At 43.1% G+C, this 25,873-nt stretch overlaps 1 protein-coding gene and 1 long non-coding RNA gene across 2 annotated transcripts in view; one reads left to right on the top strand and one right to left on the bottom strand.

Moving 5' to 3' along the window:
* The window catches only part of LOC138667696 (uncharacterized), a 54,409-nt gene that overhangs the window by 26,799 nt on the left and 1,737 nt on the right, over nt 1–25,873 (top strand). Inside the window, exon 5 of the mRNA XM_069755813.1 lies at nt 11,958–12,072. Within this exon, the coding sequence (XP_069611914.1) occupies nt 11,958–12,072 (115 nt within the window). The remainder of the gene's footprint in view (nt 1–11,957; nt 12,073–25,873) is intronic.
* Nucleotides 17–25,873, bottom strand: LOC138667697 (uncharacterized). Its single transcript, XR_011318891.1, has 3 exons — nt 25,827–25,873; nt 1,371–1,511; nt 17–160 (listed from the first exon to the last, which is right to left on the bottom strand). It is a non-coding gene; the product is annotated as an uncharacterized lncRNA (long non-coding RNA).

Here is a 25,873-nt window from a genome sequence, read left to right as displayed (position 1 = left end):
TTGTGTGACTGCCCTTTGTCTTTAAACCAGCTTCAGTTCTTCCAGGTACACAATTACAACGTTTTTGAAGTTAGTTGGTATGGAGGTTGTTCCAAAAATTGTGAGGTGTCCAGGGTGGTAGTTATAGTGAGGGGCTGCTTTTCCGGCACACCCTGGCACTCTGCAAAGAAAACATAATGTCCCATCTGACGTGTGGTTTGTGTGTAATGCAAGTCACTCACTTTTGGATTGGAGATCTCCTCAGGTTCCACGGTCCTGGTTTCAGATGTCACCACACACTGACTGAGCGACTCAGAGTCCATTTCTAACAACTCAACCAGTTCACTTCAGTCACAGACACCACACAGAAATTCTCACTGATCACAGTTCCTTCCCGATGTGCTGTCTCTTGCTTTCCTGGCAATCTGTGTTCCTGAAATGTATCATTTGGTACCCCAGCTTCCCAACTTCCCAAAATAGTTCTTGCTTGGGGATCCCCACCCATTTTCCCCTCTGAGGGTTAAATAAAAGATGGCTCTTCCAAACCTTTTCCAGACCGTAGGACTCAGACCTTCAGGGACATCCCACTGTACCCAGTTGCTGCCGTTCTCATGCTGCTCCTGTTTCCTCATAACCGTGTGACTTCCAGACCTATGACCCTGAACTGTTAGTTCTTCCTTGAACTCATTTCTGGATCAACCTCACAGATTTTCCAACTCACTAACTGCTCTAAAGTAGGAAGTGTCTCAACTATCACTCCTCCTACCCCTTCCAACTTGGAGATCCCCTATTTCCTTTATTAGTTCTATCCTGAGGTTATCTAACTTTCTAATCTACAATGCCCACACTGTACTAAACCCTATACTAACCATTGCTATTACTCTAAATCCTACACTTGTGCTATATTTCCCTAACTATCCCTAGTCCTATAAAAATACACAACTTTACATTACACATATGTTGTCACATAATAAACCATGTTACACTAAAATGTACTTTTTTTTTTTTTACTAGGAAGGGATGCAGGGCATGACATGACCCCAACGCACCCTTACAACATCATGAATAACTAACTACATTAGTTTGTGAAAATCCTTCTGTCTATTTATGTAGATGCAAACTTGATGTTGCTGACATTTGAGCTTTGTGGGGTCATATAATCACTGCTAGAACTAATTTTTAATGACACTGGCTATATGGTTGGAGTCGACTTGCTGCAGAATAAATTTGGAGGAAATCAGATGCCTCCCTGCTGGTATTACATGATGGATAAGTATCTGTCTGTATTTCTGACTATTGAGAACACCAAGAGATTGCAGCATTTAAGAACCTAGAGTGGTTGGAAAAGGAAGCTTAGTACAGCAGATGAAAGACAAATCATCCTCACATACCTTTGAAATTGGAAGATGTCCAGCAGTGCCATCAATGCAGAACTGGTAGAAACTAGTGGAACCCAGTTACACATCTTATGTTTGGAGAAGTCTGGCCAACAGTGGTCTTCATTGAAGAACTTTCGGCCAAAAAAGTCATACCTTTGACATAGAAACAAGGTCAAGTGTCAAAACTATGCACAAAAATAGCAACTAGGGTGTCAAAAAATAGTAGCAGGTGCTCTAGACTAATAAGTCAAAATGTGAAATATTTGGCTGTAACTGAAAGCAGCTTGTTTCCAAAAGGCTGGAGAGCAGTACAATAATGAGTGCCTGTAGACAACAGTGAAGTATGGTGGATGCTCTTTATAAGTTTGAAGATGCTTTTCAGCAAATGGAGTTGGGAATTTGGTAAGCATTAATGAAGTCTTCAATGCTGAGAAATGCAATCAGATATTTATCCATTGTGTCATGACTTTTAAAGCACATTAACACGGGTAGCATACAAACTAAAGAGATAAATACCTGAATCTGACAGAACCCTGGTCAGACTAGGAAAAGCCTTTCTCTGAACCTGATATGTCACTGACAGCGAAGATTGGCACCCTAAGATAACACAATGGTGCCCCCACTCAATGGTGTCTTACCCTGAAAGTCCTCAGTAGCTCCTAGTATCGATAGAGTAGAAAATTCCTATGGAATAAAGGACTCACACACAAAAAATCTGCAACCAACGTAACCCCTTCACCCCAAAGCCTGTTTTCATCTCAATGACCGGGCCAATTTTTACAATTCTGAACACTGTCATTTTGTGAGGTCATAACTCTAGAATGCTTCAACGGATCCAGTGATTCCAAGATTGTTTTCTTGTGACATATTATACTTCATGTTAGTCATAACATTTCTTTGATATAACTTGCTTTTATTTGTTAAAAAAATGGAAACTTGGCGAAAAGTTTTGAAAATTTTGCAATTTTCAAAGTTTTAATTTTTGTGCACTTAAATCAGAGAGTCATATTGCAAAAATAGTTAATAAATAACATTTCTCACATGTCTCCTTTACATCAGCACAATTTTGGAAACATATTTTTTTTGTTAGGAAGTTATCAGGGATAAAAGTTGACCAGCAATTTCTCATTTTTACAACAAAATTGCAAAACCATTTTTTAGTGACCACATCACATTTGAAGAGGCCTATATGACAGAAAATACCCCAAAGTGACACCATTCTAAAAACTGCACCCCTCAAAATATTCAAAACCACATACAAGAAGTTTATTAACCCTTCAGGTGCTTCACAGGTATTTTTGGAGTGTGGAAGGAAAAAATAAACATTTACTTTGATTGCACAAAAATTTTCCTTTAGACCTATTTTTTTTTACTGTCACAAGGGTTACAGGAGAAAATGGACCATACATTTTGTTGTGCAATTTCTCCTGTTCTGAGTGCGCAGATACCCAATATATGGGGGAAATCTACTGTTTGGGTGCACGTCAGTTCTTGGAAAGGAAGGAGCGCCATTTGACTTTTCGAATGTAAAATATGCTGGCATAATTAGTTGTTGCCATGTTGCGTTTGGACAGCCGCTGTGGTGAATAAACAGTGGAAACACCCCACAAGAGACACTATTTCAGAAACTAGACCCTTTAGGGAACTTATCTAGATGTGTATTGAGCACCTTGAACCACCAGGTGCTTCACAGAAGTTTACAGCGTTAAGCTGTGGAAATAAAAAAAAAATCACATTTTTCCAAAACAAATCATTTTTAGCTCTATATTTTGCATTTTCACAAGGTAACAAGAGAAATTTCTCCATAAAATTTGTTGCACAATTTGTCCTGAGTACACTGATACCCCATATGTGGGGGAATACTACTGTTTGGGCGCATGGCAGGGCTTGGAAGGGAAGCAGCGTCATTTGACTTTTTGAATGTATAATATGCTGGAATAATTAGCGGACGCCATGTCATGTTTGAAGAGCCCCTGATGTGCCTAAACAGTGGAAATCCTCCTCAAGTGACCCCATTTTGGAAATTATAACCCTTTGGGAATTTTCTTTACAGATGTAGTGACGATTTTGACTCATGCGTTTTTCCAGAAACAGGCAGCAGTTGCTGAGTGAAAATTGCAAACTGCCATTGTAGTGACCGGTACATTATGCCCAGCTCATGCTTCTAGGGACACACACCTGTAAATTAGACAGACTCTCTTCACTATAGAAATGCCAAACTTGTGGGCACTAAATGTAGCTTTGGCACACTGGGGCTCAGAATTGAGGGGGCATTTGGATTTGGGAGCGGAGAATGTGCTGAATTTCTTTTGGCGGGTGAGGAACCATTTTGCTTTTCCAGAGCATTTGTGCTACCAGTAATGTGGAAGCCCCCTATATTTCCGCTAACAGATCACAGACCTGAGTGAGGACTTTTTTTGTGGATGGAGTTAAAGTTTTTATTGGGAACATTTTAAGTAACGTTTGGGATCGCATTTATTTGGTGCTCTAAGCTGACCACATGGTTTGGGGTTTCCATCTAAATCTCTGAGTGACGTGACAGATGAAACCCCTGAGAGATGCATTCACTTTAATGAGGCATCAGATTTACCCTGGACTCCATCTGGCCTTTGTTCAGTGTTGCACAAAATTGTGCAATCCTAAAAAACCTAAAAAGACAGACGCCACCGATCATGGGTCATATAGCATCCACAGTGACTCCATCTGCCTCTTTTTAAGGAATTTTCCATCGGGGGTTCTGTCTGAATCACGTATTTCAGAGATTTACATGGAAACCCCGGTACAAGCCCTCAGCGCAGAGCACAGGATAAATATGCCCCAAGCCTTACTGTGATCTTTGGGAGGCAGAATGAAAAAATCAACAGCATGTGAAGAATTGTTTTTCTTTATTTTTTATGCATTCCTCATGCGGTATAAGTCATCTGGCAATTTTATTCTTTGGGTCGGTGCGATTACAGCGATACCAGATTTATATCGGGTTTTTATGTTTGGCTGCTGTCACACACTAAAAGATGCTTTTTAATGCAAAAACTAGTTTTTGCATCACCATATTTTGAGAGCTATAATTTTTTCATATTTTAGTCGACAGAGTCATGTGAGGTCTTATTTTTTGCTGGACGAGCTAACATTTTTATAGGTGCCATTTTCGGGCACATGACATTTTTTGATTGCTTTCTATTCTGATTTTTGGTGGACAGAATGAAAAAAAACAGCAATTCAGGAATTGCTTTTTGTTTTTGTTTTTTTTTATACGATTCTGCGTGTGGTAAAATTGTTAAAGTAGCTCTATTCTTTGGGTCAGTACGATTACAGTGATACCTCATCTCATTTATATATCTTTTTTTTGGCGCTTTTAATCAATAAAAACTATTTTATAGAAAAAATAATTATTTTTGCTTTATACTGAGAGCTATAATGTTGATGGAGCTGTATGGTGGCTTGTTTTATGCAGGACAAGATGACGTTTTCAGCAATACCATTTTTATTTACATCCGTCTTTTTGAACGCGTTTTATTGCACTTTTTGTTTGACGGTAAGAGATAAAGCGTTGTTGTTTGCCTAGTTTTTTTTTTTTTTTTACAGTGTTCACTGAAAGGTTTATCTAGTAGAACAATTTTATAGAGCGGGGCGTTACGGACATGGCAATACCAAACGTGTACTTTTATTGTTGTTTTTATTTATATAAATAAATATATTTATTGGGAAAATATGTTTTTTTTTATTTATTTAGGAATTTTTTTTAAAATATTTTTTACACTTGCTAATTTTTTTTCACAATGTCCTAGTGTAGGACCACACTATATAGTGTCTGATCACTGATCTTACACTTTGTACTGCACTGTATTAGATCAGCGATCTGACTGGCAGTGAAGGAGGCTTCTCAGGTCCTGCTCTTAGCAGTGGCTGAGAAGCCACCTCCCTGCAGGACCTGGAAGGACCCCGCTGCCATCTTGGAGCCAGGGGTCTGAAAGAAGAACCTCAGAACAATGCAATCGCATTGTGTTGTTCTGAGGGAAGCATGCAGGGAGACCCCTCTCTGCGCAATGCTTCTCTATTACGCTGTTACTATTGACAGGGGCATCAGAGGGGTTAAATGCCCACGGTCTGTGCTAGCACCGCTCGTGGGCATTGCTGCAGAGCATCAGCTGTCACATGCAGCTGAGATCTGCATACAATCGCCGTGGGGCTCAGCGTGAGGCTGCGCGATTGCAGCGCCATAATAGTACTGCTGTTTGCGGGAACACACTTCCCACAGAGCAGTACTAGTACAGCGCATATCGGGAAGGGGTTTTATTACAGTGAATGAATCAAATAAAGATCATCACCAGCAGGAAACACGAGCAGGTGAAGATATAAAAGCTGAACCTTAAAGGTGATAGGGGAGACAACCAGAGTAAATGAAAATCACGTTACCCAAAACCAACAAGAACAAACCTAACAAAACTAAAACATCCAAAGAAAAGGTGTATCTGCTGTGGCTCAGTGGAAAGAGACACCACAGAACACAGAATAAAGTGGTTGAATCCAGATGCATAATATCAAGGAAGTATCTGACTGGCTCCAAATGTATACTGCAGCAGGACAATTACCCCAAACGAACAGCTAATGTCGTTAAGCACTTTCTACAGTGTGAAGAAGAATAAGAAGACTTGTAAGTGATGATATGGCCCCACACAGGCCTGATCTCAATATCATCCAGTCTATGTGGGAATCCATGAAAAGACAAAAGGATTTGCACAAGTGACATCCATAGAGCGGATAGTTCTCCAAGTTGTTTGGAACAACCTCCCTTCCAGGCTTCTTTAAAAAATGAGAAGAAGTATACCTAGAATAAATAATGCTGTTTTTAAGGCTAAGGCTATGTGCCCACGTTGCAGAAATGCTGCAGGAATGTCCGCATCATTTCTGCAACTCCCTGCAGTGGGTAAAACGCATGCGGAATTCGCATGCATTTTCCTGCAACACACAAGCGTTTTGCAAGCGTTTTTAGCTTGCAGAATGATTGCGTTTTCCAAGAGATTTGAAGCATCACTTGAAAAAGTGCTTGACAGGTTGGTGACCAACTTTTTACTCTTGATGCTGCCTATGCAGCATCAATAGTAATAGATAGAATGTTAAAAAATAGAATGTTAAAAATATTTTAAAAAATAAAAAATATGGTTATTCTCACCTTCCGACATCCCCCGATCTCCTCAGCGGTGCTCCCGATACGTTCCGTTCCCTGGGATGCTTTGTGCGAAGGACCTTTGTGACAGCGACGTCATCCCAGGTGAGTCGCGCAATGCATCCCTGGGAATGGAAGCTGCCGCATGCACCGCTGAGAGGTGGGAGGTCTCCGGGGGCCATCAGAAGTTAAGTATATCCCTATTTTTTATTTTAATTCTTTTTTTTTACAGAAATATGGTTCCCAAGGGCCTGGATGACATTCTCCTCTCCTCCAGACCCAGATACCATCTGCACTTGGAGCGCTCACTTTACGCATGGTGGGCATAGCCACATGCGTATAGTGAGCGCTTCAATGCAATCCTATGGCTGTGAAATCGCCGCGATTCTGCAGAAATAATGAACATGCTGCAGATTTTACTGCTATGCGATTCCGCAGCAGGAAAATCCACAGCATTGGTACAGTAACTGCGGAATCCCATAGGATTGCATGGGAATCCGGTTTTTAAGCGTTTTTGGATCGCCCCCAGACACATGGCCACGAGTTCTCAGTACCGGGCCTCTCGGGTTTGGTACTGAGGCTGTCACGGTGGCTAGACCCGGTCCACGACCCTGCTAAGGGGCGTCCAATAAAGGTGGTAAGAGTCTGTCAGGGATTCGTGACGCCACCTGTGGTGTTCGGTCAGGGTGACCGACGCTGCTGTGGGGTCCGCTGGGGTGATGGAATGGCAGCTGGATGGTATACCTTCCCACAGGTGAAGTATGTCCCCAGGGCTTCCCAGTAAGGTGGATGGTGATGGTGTGAGGTGCAGTCAATAACGAGGACACAAGGTTGCAGTCTCTTTACCTCTTTACTGAAGACTTCATTATCCTCAATCCAGAGCATGCTTAACAGGGCTATCCGAGACCGGCTGGTCCGATGGGCACATCCAGAGTTCCTTTTGCAGGTGGAAATCAGTGCCTACCACTAGCGCCTGTGTGTTGTAGTGCTACCCTGCTGAGCATTCGGAATAGTCCACTCCTCACAACTGCTGTTCTCATTCGTTCGTTCTTTCTAATTCTCTCTCGCTTGTTCCAGATGTTACTAGTTTCTCGTCTCCCCAGGTATGTTATGGCTAGTATGCACCCGTATGACGGGAAGGCTCGAAGCTCTTCCGGGACCCTAGAGACGCCCCTCTCCACGCATTGCCCCCTATGTCTTCGTAGGAAATTTAAGGTAGACAGACAACCTATAATTAACTGTCCTGCGGAGTTCGAAGTAAGGCCTAGAGTCAGTTACTCCCGCAGTTTCCGGCCTCCGGCTACGCGCCTCAGTAGGATGTTGCCTCGGTCTCACGGCACGACTCCTACTGGCTCTCCTTTGTGCTTGATCTCGTTTCTCACTGTTCCACAATATCCTTCCCTTCATGTCACTTTCTTAGGATACCGCCGCGGGGTGTGCAGGCATGGTTCCGTAACGTACTGCTCTGTTCGCTAGGCACCTGCCAGGTTCCCACGCCCGACAGGCACCCCCCTGTGTATTCTCCCTGCAACACCCCCTGCCACGGGATGTTGCCTGAAGCCAACCCAGTCAGCTTCTGACTAACTTCCTATCCAACCCCTAGTTTTATCAATGTGTGGAGTGGCCCAATAAATAAAGCCTTTTTCTCCCCCTAGTGGCCGGAGTGTCATACTGCAACGACCAGATCTCTGGGGCGCTGCTTTTTGTGCGTTTCCGCTGTGGCAAACCACGCGCACACAGCGTAACGGCGATCACACACAATATTGGTTTGTTTTTATTTCTCTTTAGTTCTTTCACTTTGTGTTTTGTTAATTGATGAAAGTAAAATATTAACATTTCCACTTAAAGCATTCTTACTTTGCAGCTTTTTAAACATCTGCCTTAAACTTTTACACAATTCTATACAGGTCCTTCTCAAAAAATTAGCATATAGTGTTAAATTTCATTATTTACCATAATGTAATGATTACAATTAAACTTTCATATATTATAGATTCATTATCCACCAACTGAAATTTGTCAGGTCTTTTATTGTTTTAATACTGATGATTTTGGCATACAACTCCTGATAACCCAAAAAACCTGTCTCAATAAATTAGCATATTTCACCCATCCAATCAAATAAAAGTGTTTTTTAATAACAAACAAAAAAACCAACAAATAATAATGTTCAGTTATGCACTCAATACTTGGTCGGGAATCCTTTGGCAGAAGTGACTGCTTCAATGCGGCGTGGCATGGAGGCAATCAGCCTGTGACACTGCTGAGATGTTATGGAGGCCCAGGATGCTTCAATAGCAGCCTTAAGCTCATCCAGAGTGTTGGGTCTTGCGTCTCTCAACTTTCTCTTCACAATATCCCACAGATTCTCTATGGGGTTCAGGTCAGGAGAGTTGGCAGGCCAATTGAGCACAGTAATACCATGGTCAGTAAACCATTTACCAGTGGTTTTGGCACTGTGAGCAGGTGCCAGGTCGTGCTGAAAAATGAAATCTTCATCTCCATAAAGCATTTCAGCCGATGGAAGCATGAAGTGCTCCAAAATCTCCTGATAGCTAGCTGCATTGACCCTGCCCTTGATGAAACACAGTGGACCAACACCAGCAGCTGACATGGCACCCCACACCATCACTGACTGTCGGTACTTGACACTGGACTTCAGGCATTTTGGCATTTCCTTCTCCCCAGTCTTCCTCCAGACTCTGGCACCTTGATTTCCGAATGACATGCAAAATTTGCTTTCATCAGAAAAAAGTACTTGGGACCACTTAGCAACAGTCCAGTGCTGCTTCTCTGTAGCCCAGGTCAGGCGCCTCTGCCGCTGTTTATGGTTCAAAAGTGGCTTTACCTGGGGAATGCGGCACCTGTAGCCCATTTCCTGCACACGCCTGTGCACGGTGGCTCTGGATGTTTCCACACCAGACTCAGTCCACTGCTTCCTCAGGTTCCCCAAGGTCTGGAATCGGTCCTTCTCCACAATCTTCCTCAGGGTCCGGTCTCCTCTTCTCGTTGTACAGCGTTTTCTGCCACATTGTTTCCTTCCAACAGACTTACCATTGAGGTGCCTTGATACAGCACTCTGGGAACAGCCTATTTGTTGAGAAATTTCTTTCTGGGTCTTACCCTCTTGCTTGAGGGTGTCAATGATGGCCTTCTTGACATCTGTCAGGTTGCTAGTCTTACCCATGATGGGGGTTTTGAGTAATGAACCAGGCAGGGAGTTTATAAAAGCCTCAGGTATCTTTTGCATGTGTTTAGAGTTAATTAGTTGATTCAGAAGATTAGGGTAATAGGTCGTTTAGAGAACCTTTTCTTGATATGCTAATTTATTGAGACAGGTTTTTTGGGTTATCAGGAGTTGTATGCCAAAATCATCAGTATTAAAACAATAAAAGACCTGACAAATTTCAGTTGGTGGATAATGAATCTATAATATATGAAAGTTTAATTGTAATCATTACATTATGGTAAATAATGAAATTTAACACTATATGCTAATTTTTTGAGAAGGACCTGTATATCTGTTTCACATCTGTGTAGCCAGTACAGGTCGGTATGCCTATTTTTCAGTGTGACTGTATGCACTGTACAGTTTTTACAGTAGGAGGTACTGGCAGATGAAGGCAACTGCATAAGTCAACCAGCCAAACACTTCATACATCTGTGGCATACATTTAAATAAGGTATCTCAACAAATGTAATACTCAAATGTTGTATGAAGCACGGTTAATAAAACAGATTTTTCGATAGATGTTTCTAGAAAAACAGACCAGACTAGATATACAGTCATGGCCAAAAGTATTGACACCCCTGCAATTCTGTCATATAAGACTCAGTTTCTTCCTGAAAATGATTGCAAACACAAATTATTTGGTATTGTTATCTTCATTTAATTTGTCTTAAATGAAAAAACACAAAAAGAATTGTTCTAAAGCAAAATTGGATATAATTCCACACCAAACATAAAAAAGGGGGTGGACAAAAGTATTGGCACTGTTCGAAAATTCATGTGATGCTTCTCTAATTTGTGTAATTAACAGCACCTGTAACTTACCTGTGGCACCTAACAGGTGTTGGCAATAACTAAATCACACTTGCAGCCAGTTGACATGGATTAAAGTTGACTCAACCTCTGTCCTGTGTCCTTGTGTGTACCACATTGAGCATGGAGAAAAGAAAGAAGAACAAAGAACTGTCTGAGGACTTGAGAAACCAAATTGTGAGGAATCATGAGCAATCTCAAGGCTACATGTCCAGCTCCAAAGACCTGAATGTTCCTGTGTCTACCGTGCGCAGTGTCATCAAGAAGTTTAAAGCCCATGGCACTGTGGCTAACCTTCCTAGATGTGGACGGAAAAGAAAAATTGACAACGCAAGATTGTGCGGATGTTGGATAAAGAACCTCGACTAACATCTGAACAGGTTCAAGCTGCCCTGCAGTCCAAGGGTACAACAGTGTCAACCCGTACTATCCATCGGCGTCTGAATGAAAAGGGACTGTATGGTAGGAGACCCAGGAAGACCCCACTTCTTACCCCGAGACATAAAAAAGCCAGGCTGGAGTTTGCCAAATCTTACCTGAAAAAGCCTAAAACGTTTTGGAAGAATGCTCTCTGATCAGATGAGACAAAAGTAGAGCTTTTTGGGCAAAGGCATGAACATAGAGTTTACAGGAGAAAAAAAGAAGCATTCCAAGAAAAGAACATGGTCTCTACAGTCAAACATGGCGGAGGTTCCCTCATGTTTTGGGGTGGCTTTGCTGCCTCTGGCACTGGACTGCTTGACCGTGTGCATGGCATTATGAAGTCTGAACAGCAGGATAATGACCCAGAACACACTTCAAAAAGCACTAGAAAATGGTTTGAGAGAAAGCACTGGAGACTTCTAAGGTGGCCAGCAATGAGTCCAGACCTGAATCCCATAGAACACCTGTGGTGAGATCTAAAAATGGCAGTTTGGAGAAGGCACCCTTCAAATATCAGGGACCTGGAGCAGTTTGCCAAAGAAGAATGGTCTAAAATTCCAGCAGAGTATTGTAAGAAACTCATTGATGGTTACCGGAAGCTGTTAGTCGCAGTTATTTTGGCTAAAGGTTGTGCAACCAAGTATTAGGCTGAGGGTGCCAATATTTTTGTCTGGCCCATTTTTGGAGTTTTGTGTGAAATGATCAATGTTTTGCTTTTTGCTTCATTCTCTTTTGTGTTTTTTCATTTAAGACAAATTAAATGAAGATAATAATACCAAATAATTTGTGATTTGCAATCATTTTCATGAAGAAACTGAGTATTATCTGACAGAATTGCAGGGGTGTCAATACTTTTGACCATGACTGTATGTAGAGAATGAAAAACTCTCATCAAAATATTTTTATTTGTGTATTTTGCTTTCTTACATAGTACTACAAGGTAATATAACTAACATATCCTTGTTCTTAGGGCTATGATTTTTCATTTCTAAGGAGAAGTAGGTTGTATGAAAAATGCGGACCTGAAACTGGGTTTTCTTGGACATCCCAATATGCTGGTGGAAACAGACTAGCTGAGTGTACAGGTGGGAGTGGATATATTTTGCTTCAACTCTGTGTTCATTTATAATTATTTTATGGGATTTACAGTGCATTCAAGTTTACATAACATATCCTGTATAGAAACACAAAGGGTCCAAATCATCATTGCATTTCCCACACGTTTTTGGGCATTAATAGATCTCAATTATTCAATAGAGAAAAAGGACCAGCACATCCAGACTAGTGTGAACAGGCGCCAACCAAAAAAAGCATATAAACAACAAATGGTAAGGTTGTATCATAATATACAAGGAAAGATTACTTTAGAGCATTGAACCTGCATTGCTGTCATAGGAAATAGGAAAAAATGGAAAAAAGCGCTATATAATGTACACGTTAAATATTTATCTGCAAAGATTGCTATTAAAAAAGGAAGGTACTTCGCGCATAGATTGGCCAATATATGTGAGCCCAATTGCCATACTCATGAACCGCCATTTACAAAAATAGACCCCATGTAATCCTGTCAAGGGTATTTGGTAGAATCTGGATGTGCTCTTGAATAATTAAGTCAATGTTTAGCCATAAAACATATGGCTTTGGCAAGTCCATTCTTTTTTGTTTGAGGTCCTTTAATGCTACAGGACTGCCAACTACCCACTTTCCAGCACGTGACATGAGTGTGTCTGCAAAAGTTAATTTATCTCCTCTCACTCAACTTCTGTTTCAGGCTCTAAAGTGAGCATAAATCACCCCCCAACATAGACTACACACTCTGGATAGTTAACACAGAACAACCACTCATCAAACACACTGTGTTGAGTCCTCAAAACATGATACTGTCAGACAATAAAGAGAAAAGGTCACACACTCTCTGAAAAGCCATGGATTCTTTGGAGCATAAAAAGAGCAAACTTATTATAGATTTTAAGATTTAATATAAAAATACACATTGCTTACAATAAAAGATATAAAAATAAATCAACACAAATATGCAAAGCAGTTATTAAATAAAAAGGTAAACAAAACACAAATGCATAAAATGTTTTCATCTACACTTATCTTCTGCTTCCTTGAGTGAAGGAGAAATTAATTATGGATCATAATCAGCAGGTTCTCATCCCCACATGTGAACCCTTTCCTATTGTTTCAGCTTTAATATGCCTGATCCTGGGTTCATATTTAGCGGATGGCCTTGATTGGACTAGTTAAAAATTGCTGATTGTGACTGGACGGTGGGCTAATTTAAGGGCCAGCACCCTGCATTTTAAATATCTATATATATATAAAGCAAAATGTATGTATGTGTATATGTGTATAAATGTATGTGTGTATGTATCAAGCCACGCCCACTCCACATAGCCCCACCTACTCCACATAGTCACACTCACTCCACGCGCAAAGCCCAGTCCACACGGCCCACGTTGTTAGCGAACACAGGCAGAGACACATTCACCTCAAAAGCCACCCTGAAAAACTCACCGGCTACGACGTCCCAGCCAATGCGAGCTACAATCAGGGCCGATGTCTTTTTGAGTATCAGTGCGCGGTAGGCACAGGCCACATCTAGCTCTGTCGTGCCTAGAATGGAGTTGCTACTGGGAGGCATGACATCAAGGGAAAGGGAGGAGACTCATGGATTACACTGCTGTGCTCAGAACAGGGAGTTGCTGTTATGATCAGGTGGCCTTGGAGCAGCATGAAATGATCTTCGCTGGAGCAGTGGTAACTTTACTGACCGCAATCCCTGATCCTATCACCGCAACGAGAAGTAGCCGTGGGGTGTGTTATGAACCGGTAATTCAGAACCACAATGGACATTGAAATTCAGAGCACACAAAGTGACCTGACATTTACCAAAAACATAGGATGAGCTCTGAGACGTGGAAACTCTGCTGACCGCAATCCCTAATCCTATCACACCACACTAGAGGTAGCCGTGGATTGCGCCTAACGCTCCCTATGCAACTCGGCACAGCCTGAGAAACTAACTAGCCCTGAAGATAGAAAAATAAGCCTACCTTGCCTCAGAGAAATTCCCCAAAGGAAAAGGCAGCCCCCCACATATAATGACTGTGAGTAAAGATGAAATACAAACACAGAGATGAAATAGATTTAGCAAAGTGAGGCCCGACTTACTGAATAGACCGAGGATAGGAAAGGAAGCTTTGCGGTCAACACAAAAACCTACAAACAACCACGCAGAGGGGCAAAAAGACCCTCCGCACCGACTAACGGTACGGAGGTGCTCCCTCTGCGTCTCAGAGCTTCCAGCAAGCAAGAAAAACCAATATAGCAAGCTGGACAGAAAAAATAGCAAACAAAAATAACACAAGCAGAACTTAGCTTATGCAGGAGAGACAGGCCACAGGAACGATCCAGGAGGAAGCAAGACCAATACTAGAACATTGACTGGAGGCAAGGATCAAAGCACCAGGTGGAGTTAAATAGAGCAGCACCTAACGACTTAACCTCATCACCTGAGGAAGGAAACTCAGAAGCCGCAGTACCACTCTCATCCACCAAAGGAAGCTCATAGACAGAACCAGCCGCAGTACCACTCACAACCACAGGAGGGAGCTTGGCCACAGAATTCACAACAGGGGTGTGCCTAACAAGACCTAGACACCTCGACACAGCCTAGGGACTAAATATCCCTAAAGATGGAAATAGGAAAACTCTCTTGCCTCAGAGTAGACCCCCAAAGGATAGGTAGCCCCCCACAAATAATGACTGTGAGTAGGAGAGGAAAAGACACACGCAGACAGAAAACAGGGATAAGCAAAGGAGGCCACTTCTACCTAGATAGGAAAGGATAGTACAGGATACTATGCGGTCAGCATAAAACACTACAAAATATCCACAGCAGAAAAATACAAAAACTCCACCACCTAACTAAAGATGAGGAGAGTATATCTGCGACTTCATTGAGTCCAACTAGACTAAGAAAAACATCAGGCACAGTCTAGCAGGAACAAAATAGAAACAAGATAAGCACAGAAAATAAACACACAGCAGTGTGTCTAAAAAATGAAGAAAACACTTATCTTAGCTGAATTGGCAGCAAACAGGAGGGGCCAGACAGAGGACCAACACTTCCAAAGGAACATTGACTACTGGCAAGGACTAATGAGTCCTGCACAGCTAAATACCCCAGTCCAAATTGCAATTAGCAGAAACACCTGTCCAAGACTGCTGCTCAGGAATAACTGCATTACCATCAACAACCACCGGAGGGAGCCCAAGAGCAGAATTCACAACAGTACCCCCCCATGAGGAGGGGTCACCGAACCCTCACCAGAGCCCCCAGGCCGGTCAGGACGAGCAAGATGATAGGCACGAACCAAATCAGCGGCATGGACATCAGAGGCCGAAACCCAAGAATTATCCTCCTGGCCATATCCCTTCCATTTGACAAGGTACTGAAGCTTTCGCCTCGAAAACCGAGAATCCAAAATCTTCTCAACCACATATTCCAACTCCCCATCGACCAACACAGGGGCTGGAGGATCAACAGAGGGAACAACGGGCTCCACATATTTCCGCAACAAAGATCTATGGAAGACATTATGGATAGCAAAAGAGGCCGGAAGTGCCAGACGAAAAGACACCGGATTAATAATCTCAGAAATCCTATAAGGACCAATAAACCGAGGCTTAAACTTAGAAGAAGAAACCTTCATAGGAACATGATGGGAAGATAACCAAACCAGATCCCCAACCCGAAGCCGGGAACCAACACAGCGACGTCGGTTAGCAAAACGTTGAGCCTCCTCCTGAGACAACACCAAATTGTCCACCACATGAGCCCAAATCTGCTGAAACCTGTCAACCACAGAATCCACACCAGGAAAGTCAGAAGACAACCTGCCCAGAAGAAAAACGAGGATGAAAACCAAAATTACAAAAAAAAGGCGAAACCAAAGTAGCCGAACTAGCCCGATTATTAAGGGCAAACTCGGCCAATGGCAAAAAAGCCACCCAATCATCCTGATCAGCAGACACAAAGCATCTCAAATAAGTCTCCAAAGTCTGATTAGTACGCTCGGTCTGGCCATTTGTCTGAGGATGAAATGCAGAAGAAAAAGACAAATCAATGCCCAGCCTAGCACAAAAGGCCCGCCAAAACCTAGAAACAAACTGGGAACCTCTGTTGGACACAATATTCTCAGGAATACCATGCAAACGGACCACATGCTGAAAAAACAACGGAACCAAATCAGAAGAAGAAGGCAATTTAGGCAAAGGCACCAAATGAACCATCTTAGAGAATCGGTCACAAACAACCCAGATAACCGACATCCCCTGGGAAACAGGAAGATCAGAAATAAAATCCATAAAAATATGCGTCCAGGGCCTCTCAGGGACCGGCAATGGCAAAAGCAACCCACTAGCACGGGAGCAACAAGGCTTGGCCCGCGCACAAGTCCCACAGGACTGCACAAAAGACCGCACATCACGCGATAAAGAAGGCCACCAAAATGACCTACCAACCAAGTCTCTGGTACCAAAAATGCCAGGATGACCAGCCAACACAGAACAGTGAACCTCAGAAATCACTCTACTAGTCCATCTGTCAGGAACAAACAGCTTCCCCACAGGACAACGATCAGGTTTGTCAGCCGGAAATTTCTGAAGAACCCGTCGTAAATCAGGAGAAACGGCAGAAAGGACCACCCCTTCCTTCAAAATACCGACTGGTTCCAAGACCTCAGGAGAATCAGGCAAAAACTCCTAGAGAGAGCATCAGCCTTAATATTCTTAGAACCCGGAAGGTACGAGACCACGGAATCAAAACGAGAAAAAAACAAGGACCATCGAGCCTGTCTAGGATTCAACCGTTTGGCAGACAACGCCGGGCTCTTCAGATAGACCTAAATATAACTTTACTGCTGTTATATATTATCCTACAATTATATTTTTCCTTCACATCTCCCCATTTTCAATGTGCACTGAACCTAGCTCACCGTAAATGGCCTCCTGAAGATGTTCGGAGCATAGGAAATCACAAAGTAGAAAAGTCGAGCTCCTTGAACCATGAATGCTTTATTCAGATAAAATGGTCAAAACGACATCCAAAGTCAGCAATATAAGTTACCGTACATGACAAGCGGCATTGAACCGCGGTGTTATGCCAGACCCAGCAGGGGGGTTTAATAGAAAGACATCTCAGCTTCTCCAGACTGGCATCTCTTAGCAGGGCTTTTTGGAAGCTACGAATATCGGTCTGCAGGTCACAGCCTACTGGAGATGCCAGACCCTGGTCATATACTGAGTCTTCTGAATCTGCTAGCTGTAACCTTACTATATCTGTAATTTGGGGAGTCTTCTGAGTAGTATTAGGGCCCTCCTATTCTAGCAGTTCTGACTGAGACTCATCCACTAATATCAGAGTTTGAGTCTTAGGCTACTTTCACACTAGCGTCGGATTCGGCCCGTCGCATTGAGTCGGGCCGAGATTCCGACGCTAGCGTTTGTTGTGCGGGTGCAGCGGATGCATTTCTCCGGCGCATCCGCTGCCCCATTGTAAGGTGCGGGGAGGTGGGGGCGGAGTTCCGGCCGCGCATGCACGGTCGGAAAAAGCGGTCCGTCGGCTGCAAAAAAACATTACATTTAACGTTTTTTGCTCCCGGCGGTCCGCCACAACACGGCACAACCGTTGCAAAACGGTTGCGACGTGTGTCAATACGTCGCAATGCGTTGGTAACTCTATGGGGCAAAAACGCATCCTGCAAACAACTTTGCAGGATGCTTTTTTTCCCCTAAACGACGCATTGCGACGTATTAAAAAAAACGCCAGTGTAAAAGTAGCCTTAGCAGTAGACTGACTGCAAGTCACAGCTGACACAGAAGTATAGTCCTGCGCACCACCTCTTTGCAGAACGTAGTGCAGTGATGGTAACACCGTGCAGTAATGACTGAGTCAATGACCTAGGAAAGTTCAAAGAAAACGTATTTAATGTCTAAAACTCACAAAATATACAGCATAAGTATCCTCCGTATCGCAGTGGGGGCATCACAACAGTCTGTCTCCGAGACTTGTTGCTGTGGGCGTCTGCACCTTCATGTCACGCTGAGGGGTTCCAGGCATTCACTGCTCTTGGCTATGTGTTGCCTTACACTAGCCAGCTGTTGCAGAGCCACCTGCTCTGCCACTTGTAAAGAAACATTGACCCACCCAACCCTTTGCTGCAGGGCATTTAAATGGAATCTGTGTTCGTGAGCCACTTGAAAGACCCTGCCTGGAGGGAGCGAACTTCCACACTATCATCCTGTAGCTCATTCCAAAAATAAAAGCTCATGCCGGGTTTTCGTAACCCTCCGCCAGGAACAATATTCACACTAACTCGTAATGGAACAATGTGCCTGTCAAGCGCAGGCTAGAAAAATGTCTAGAATATCTAATTTTCTCAATTTCAGTGATCTAAAAGTGATCATAGACCTTCATAGGGATGTAATAAAAGAGACTACACATTATCAGGTGCAAAACAAACCCATTTACTCAACATAAAAGTAATAACTTTGATATACACAAATTTCAAAACTCCTGAGAAGCACACTTTCATTTGTAAGAAAATCTGCCTTATTTATATGAAACATCCACAAACCTTTCTCTATCCATTCATAAAACATAGTAACATAGTAACATAGTAATATAGTTAGTAAGGCCGAAAAAAGACATTTGTCCATCTAGTTCAGCCTATATTCCATCATAATAAATCCCCAGATCTACGTCCTTCTACAGAACCTAATAATTGTATGATACAATATTGTTCTGCTCCAGGAAGACATCCAGGTCTCTCTTGAACCCCTCGACTGAGTTTGCCATCACCACCTCCTCAGGCAAGCAATTCCAAATTCTCACTGCCCTAACAGTAAAGAATCCTCTTCTATGTTGGTGGAAAAACCTTCTCTCCTCCAGACGCAAAGAATGCCCCCTTGTGCCCGTCACCTTCCTTGGTATAAACAGATCCTCAGCGAGATATTTGTATTGTCCCCTTATATACTTATACATGGTTATTAGATCGCCCCTCAGTCGTCTTTTTTCTAGACTAAATAATCCTAATTTCGCTAATCTATCTGGGTATTGTAGTTCTCCCATCCCCTTTATTAATTTTGTTGCCCTCCTTTGTACTCTCTCTAGTTCCATTATATCCTTCCTGAGCACCGGTGCCCAAAACTGGACACAGTACTCCATGTGCGGTCTAACTAGGGATTTGTACAGAGGCAGTATAATGCTCTCATCATGTGTATCCAGACCTCTTTTAATGCACCCCATGATCCTGTTTGCCTTGGCAGCTGCTGCCTGGCACTGGCTGCTCCACATAAGTTTATCATTAACTAGGATCCCCAAGTCCTTCTCCCTGTCAGATTTACCCTGTGGTTTCCCGTTCAGTGTGTAATGGTGATATGGATTCCTTCTTCCCATGTGTATAACCTTACATTTATCATTGTTAAACCTCATCTGCCACCTTTCAGCCTAAGTTTCCAACTTATCCAGCTAAATAAAAAACAAGCTAAATAAACAATAGTAATGACTAAAAACATTACATACCAACCTTATAAAGTGTGATGTGTTCGGGACCAATGAGCCTGAGAAGCCAGCACAGCTATATCTTCCTTCCTGAAGCTCTGCAGACCAACTGTGGTATTAAGTTTCACACAGCAGCCAGAGCCAGGAGACTATCTAGAGGGAGGGGTTTCCTGAAAATCTGGTGAGAAGGGAGAAATGAAAGTAGAAGAGCTGCGCCTGTCAGATCCATTGTTCCTGACAGAGGATCTGCCTGGGGCAAGTAGCTTGCCCAAGACCAAACGTACTTTTATTTTGCACTGCAATCACAGCTATATCTGTGACTGCAATGCACTCCAGCGGTCTTAATACACTTTTATGTGCATCCTGGGGGACACATAGTGACTCTCGCATATAACACCTGTCACTGCCTCACAAGACCCATTGTACTATCCATCTGAACATCTGTTCTAAGTTTTCCCTCCACAGCTGCACATTTCCTTGAATCACACAGACTCTCAGGTGGGTCATTGGTAGGGATGAGCTGACCTGTGGAGTTAGGGTTTGTTGAGTTCGGCCGACCTTGAGAAAAAATTTTGAGTACCAGAACTTGACTCCGGACCCAAAATCCATATAAGTCAATGGGGAGCGAAACTTTGGTTCTGTAAATTATTTGTTAAATGGTCGTAGTAAGGGCCAGGGGGCTACAAAAGGAAGCAAAATGGGGGTAGGAGCAGGATAATTGCCCTGCAAACAAATGTGGATAGGAAAATAACTTAAAATGACATAGAATGAAAAAAAAATGTAAATAATATTGAGTGTGTATTTAACTGTATTTGTCAATAGATAAAAAATGATTTGCGGTCTCATAACCAGCCAAGGGAAAGCAGACAGCTGCGAGCTAACCTTATAAAGCTGGGAAGGGGCCAATAACTATGCACAATCCAAGCTTGTTAATATCAGATTACAGCTGTCTGCTTCGCCTTTGCTAGTTATTAAAAATAAGGGAAATCTAAAAAATATTGTGGGGTCCCCTTATTCTTAAAAATAGTAATAAGTAGTGTTGAGCGATACCGTCCGATACTTGAAAGTATCGGTATCGGATAGTATCGGCCGATACCCGAAAAATATCGGATATCGCCGATACCGATATCCGATACCAATACAAGTCAATGGGACATCAAGTATCGGAAGGTATTCTCATGGTTCCCAGGGTCTGAAGGAGAGGAAACTCTCCTTCAGGCCCTGGGATCCATAGGGATGTGTAAAATAAAGAATTAAAATAAAAAATATTGATATATTTACCTCTCCGGCGGCCCCTGAACTCAGCGCGGGTAACCGGCAGGCTTCTTTGTTCAAAATCAGCGCTTTTAGGACCTGAGAATCACGTCCCGGCTTCTGATTGGTCGCGGGCCGCCCATGTGACCGCCACGCGACCAATCACAAGCCGCGACGTCAAAAATGAGCGCGTTAATAGCTTGCGGTGACGTCGCGGCTTGTGATTGGTCGCGTGGCCGCGACCAATCACAAGCCGCTACGTCTTTGAAAGCCATTAACGCGCTCATTTTTAAAAATGAGCGCGTTAATAGCTTGCGGTGACGTCCGGCTTGTGATTGGTCGCGGCCACGCGACCAATCACAAGCCGCTACGTCTTTGAAAGCCATTAACGCGCTCATTTTTAAAAATGAGCGCGTTAATAGCTTGCGGTGACGTCGCGGCTTGTGATTGGTTGCGTGGCCGCGACCAATCACAAGCCGCTACGTCTTTGAAAGTCATTAACGCGCTCATTTTCCAAAAATGAGCGCGCTAATAGCTTGCGGTGACGTCGAGGCTTGTGATTGGTCTCGTGGCGGTCACATGGGCGGCCCGCGACCAATCAGAAGCCGGGACGTGATTCTCAGGTCCTAAAAGCGCTGATTTTGAACAACGAAGCCTGCCGGTTACCCGCGCTGAGTCCAGGGGCCGCCGGAGAGGTAAATATATCAATATTTTTTATTTTAATTCTTTATTTTACACATCTCTATGTATCCGATACCGATACCCGATACCACAAAAGTATCGGATCTCGGTATCGGAATTCCGATACCGCAAGTATCGGCCGATACCCGATACTTGCGGTATCGGAATGCTCAACACTAGTAATAAGCCTAATAAAACCAGCCCTCAGCCATCCCAGAAATGGCTCATCCATTAGATGCGCCAATTTGGCTTCTTAGCCTCGGCTCTTCCCGATTGCACTGGTGCGGTGGCAATCAGAGTAATTGTTTTGGAGTTGATGTCAGATGTGTAATGTCTGCTGACATCCAGCCCAGGAGTTAGTAATGAGAGGCATGTGTCAGATATCCCCATTCCTAAACCCATAGTCAAAAGAAAGAACCAAACAAACAGAAAAGTTCTTTATTTGTGAAAATCACTTCCCTACAAGTTCCCTCTATTACCCATATTATAACCCAAAAAACAAATAATCCAGAGGGGTCTGCCGCATTCCAAATGGAAGACCCACACAATCAAAGACCAGTCTATGCGGCCCCTTTCAGAGCACGCAGCTCCATGAAGTGGTGCAGCAGCTCCTGCCGGTTCTGATGCTCTACTCCATGAGACCTGGTTGCTATGAACTGAGGTGGCATCAGTAAGGTTACCTCAGTTCAGAGTGTCCGGTTCTCACAAGGGCAGCATGAGTGCCAGACTGCTGAGTGGTGACATCACCGTTCATCAGTCTGCCACTCGCGCTGCCTTCATGAAAACCGACTGCTGTGAACTGAGGTGAACTGAACTGAGGCCTTTTAAGTTACTAGAGTTCACAGCCACTGGGTCTCTTGACAACTGTGACAATGTATAGATTCAAGTGGCTATATGGCCTGCCCGGAGGTTGCTACCAATATAGTATTGGATATCCAGAGAGAAAAGTTACAGCCTATATGGGTGCTGTCATCGCGGCGTCCACCTGCTAATCAGCGGTGGACGCCGCGATGACAGCACCCATATAGGCTGTAACTTTTCTCTCTGGATATCCAATACTATATTGGTAGCAACCTCCGGGCAGGCCATATAGCCACTTGAATCTATACATTGTCCCAGTAAACGTTACTGATGAAGGTCCAGCTGTGGGACCGAAACGTTTTCTGATTTGGGATAATAAATCTTTCGTTTCTTCACACCACAAAGTTGAGTGCCGGGTTTTGTATTATTTGCTGATTACGGTTTGGGAACCTACCTGTGCACCTCATACGGTTGTGCACACGTGTTTCTAAATATCTTGACAACTGTGAGGCCTGGAAACCTTTAAGGGAGACTTTAAGGTTACTAAAGTTGTCAGCTGCTGCAACAACTGGAGGCTCTGAACTCTGATAACTTTCACAGTCTCCAGGGATCCCAGCAGCTGGCAGCTCCAATAACCTTAAAGTCTCCACTAAAGGCTCTCTTAAGGTTTCTGATTCTCACAGGTGATGGAAGACCTGGTGGCTGTGAACTCTGGTAACATTTAAGGTTACGCCGACTTTACTCAGCTGACTTCAGTCCCACAATCACATTACCCTGATTGACAGTGCACCAAGGCAATTGGGAAGAGCTGAGACTAAGCACCAGAATTGGTGCATCTATTAAATGCTCTATTTCTGGGGTAGCTGAGGTTTTATTAACCTTTGAAGGGGCCAATATACAGTACATGGCCCTTATCTGCTTTGCATTAGCTGATTATTAAAAATTGTAGGGACCCCAAGTCATTTTTTTAGGTCCCCCCATTTTTAATAACCAGCAAAGGCAAAGCTGTCAGCTTGGGGCTGAAATTTATATACTGGGAAGGTGCATGGATATTGGCCATGCTTGCTGCTGGACATGAGTAAACTATGAAGTCTCGTTCTGAGAACTTGCTCAGAACGAGACTCTATAACATATGATGGGTGATGTGTGACATTTCACTATTGGAACAGTCAGAACTTCATGGATATATTTTTGATGAATAAATGGGTAAACAATGGAGTGTGAGGGAGTCTTTATTCAAATAATGTATTTTTTTCCTATGTCTGTGTTTTTTAACTATTCACTTATTGGGATAGTAATGGGTGTGTCTGATAGACAGTGCTCATTTATTAACCTCTGGGCTTGATGACAATGAAGACTACACAGCTGATGTCAACCCCAAATATTACCCCACTTGCCAACGGACAAGTGCATTTAATGGATGTGCTTTACATTGGGGCAGTCTTTCAACAAGCTTTGTTTGGGCTGCCGAACCCAGACAGTGACACGGACTTCCGTGAGAAGTTCATGTTTGTAGTCCTTGCATGGATACTAGGTGTCACGTATGAACCCAAAATTTAAAAGTTCAGGTTTGCTCAACCTTAGTCATTTGCTTTCATTTTCTCTGCAGCATTCACCTTCAAGGCAGAGATATAGTAGGACACCATCCTGCCCAAGTCTGTGCCTAGCACATTGGTAGGGATATTGTCTGATGCACCCATTTCCCCCACTTCTTTTCCTGCTCCCCAGTCCAGATACTCACAGGCCATGGGCACAGCAAGGCTGACCCCCCAATTTCGGTTACATACATTGTCTTTCTTGGAATTATATCAGCAGGGGTCACCTTTTCTGGACTCACCAGGGTTGCTTCTTCTCCAGTGTCTGAGGCCTGTGGTAACTTTATTGCCCACAGTGACAGATTGACAGGTTTTCTTATTCTTCACATCTGTGCCATCCACAAATAAGAGAGAAGATGAGGGCCTTAGCGGCTATCAGGGTCATAGCGAGGCCCATTAGGGCAAGCAAAACTAACATGTCCCACTATTACTCGTAAAACATCAATGTGAATCAGCAAAAGAATGTCTGGTCTTAGGGGCCCTGGAGAAAGAAAATGTAGAATGCACTAAGGATCAGCTGGCAGAGGGAGAGTGGTCCTCAACTGGCTTACTTGTCATCCAACTGAAAACCAATGGCTTCCGAGCTCTTGTCATCCAGTTGGCCACATGTGAGTCAGCAATCTTTGCAGACTGGTCAGCAGTATTTGGCTCTCAGTCATACACAAATTGTTGCACTTCCATGGGATAAACTGTATATGGAGGAATTGATTCTTGACCACAAGATCCTCTAGCTCCGCAAAGCTGGTAACAAAAAGTCCTCAGATACCTTGACTCAATGTGGTCCTCAAGCTGCTCACAACATCCACATAACTGTCAGTTGATGCTCACTGTAGGCTCTGGAACTTTTTAAGATATACCTCTGGGGTGAGGTTGTATTTCCTGACCAAGGCCTCTTTTATAGTGTCATATTGCTCATCTAGCTCATGGTGTGGATGGTATTGCCTGCAGGTTTTTTCAAACCCCAGAAGAAAAGTATCTAAATCTCCATGTTTCTCCATCACAAGGAAGTTTTCCAAGCTCAGTCTCCCTTGGAATTGGGTGGCTGAGAACTGTTACCCTTTGGTATTTGTGACATTGGAAGCTGGAAATATCTCTCAGCCTGACGATCTGCAGCAGCAATCTCTCTCTTAGCCTGGTCCTGGCATTCTGCAGCAACAGCCTGTTGGTATTGTAACATAAGCTGCAGGCGCATACTGGCATCACATTCTTCCAACTGTTGTAAGGCTATTTCCAAAGAAAAGTCCATACTCACCTCAGAACTAGCATTGTTGGTACCCCCAGAAGTTATTTCCAGGACGAGGTCCATTGCTTGACTCCTCTGAGTTGGGCTGTCTCTTTGTCCAGGTGCCACAGTACTCTACTACGAGTTCAATTCCATCAAGGTACCAATCAGCTCCTCTGCCCACAGAGGTTAATCAGAGCCTCATAACTGTGTTTCTTGTACTGCATATGGCTGCCATATCTGTAAACAGCATTTCACCAAATAAAAGATGGAAAAGAAAAATGGGGAAGGGAAAACTGTTTGCAAGTATGTCTAAGTAAGCACTGAATTGAACTGTTCCAGCATGTGACATGGGTGCGCCTGCAATGGTTAATTTATTGCCTCTCACTCAAACCAGCACTCAACCTCTATTACAGTCTCTACAGTGAGCATAAATCACATCTCAGAGACAGACTACATATTCCGGATAAGTAACGTTTCCACCACTCATCAAACACATGATGAGTCTTCAAAATATGTTACTGCTAGAAAATAAAAAAAAGGTCACACACTCTCTGAAAGGCTATGGATTTTTTAGCACATACAAGGATCAAACATATTAAAGATTTTAAGCTTTAATATAAACATATACAGTGCTTACAATAAAAAATATAAAAAATTTAGTGACAGACAAATATGCAAAACAGTTATAAAATAAAAAGAGAGAAATACCTGAAATATCTAAACGTTTCCATCAACAGTTATCTTCTGTTTCCTTG

Source organism: Ranitomeya imitator, chromosome 2 (assembly GCF_032444005.1).
Source record: "Ranitomeya imitator isolate aRanImi1 chromosome 2, aRanImi1.pri, whole genome shotgun sequence".
Classification (NCBI taxonomy): domain Eukaryota; kingdom Metazoa; phylum Chordata; class Amphibia; order Anura; family Dendrobatidae; genus Ranitomeya; species Ranitomeya imitator.
This window is presented reverse-complemented; position numbering and strand designations above follow the sequence as displayed.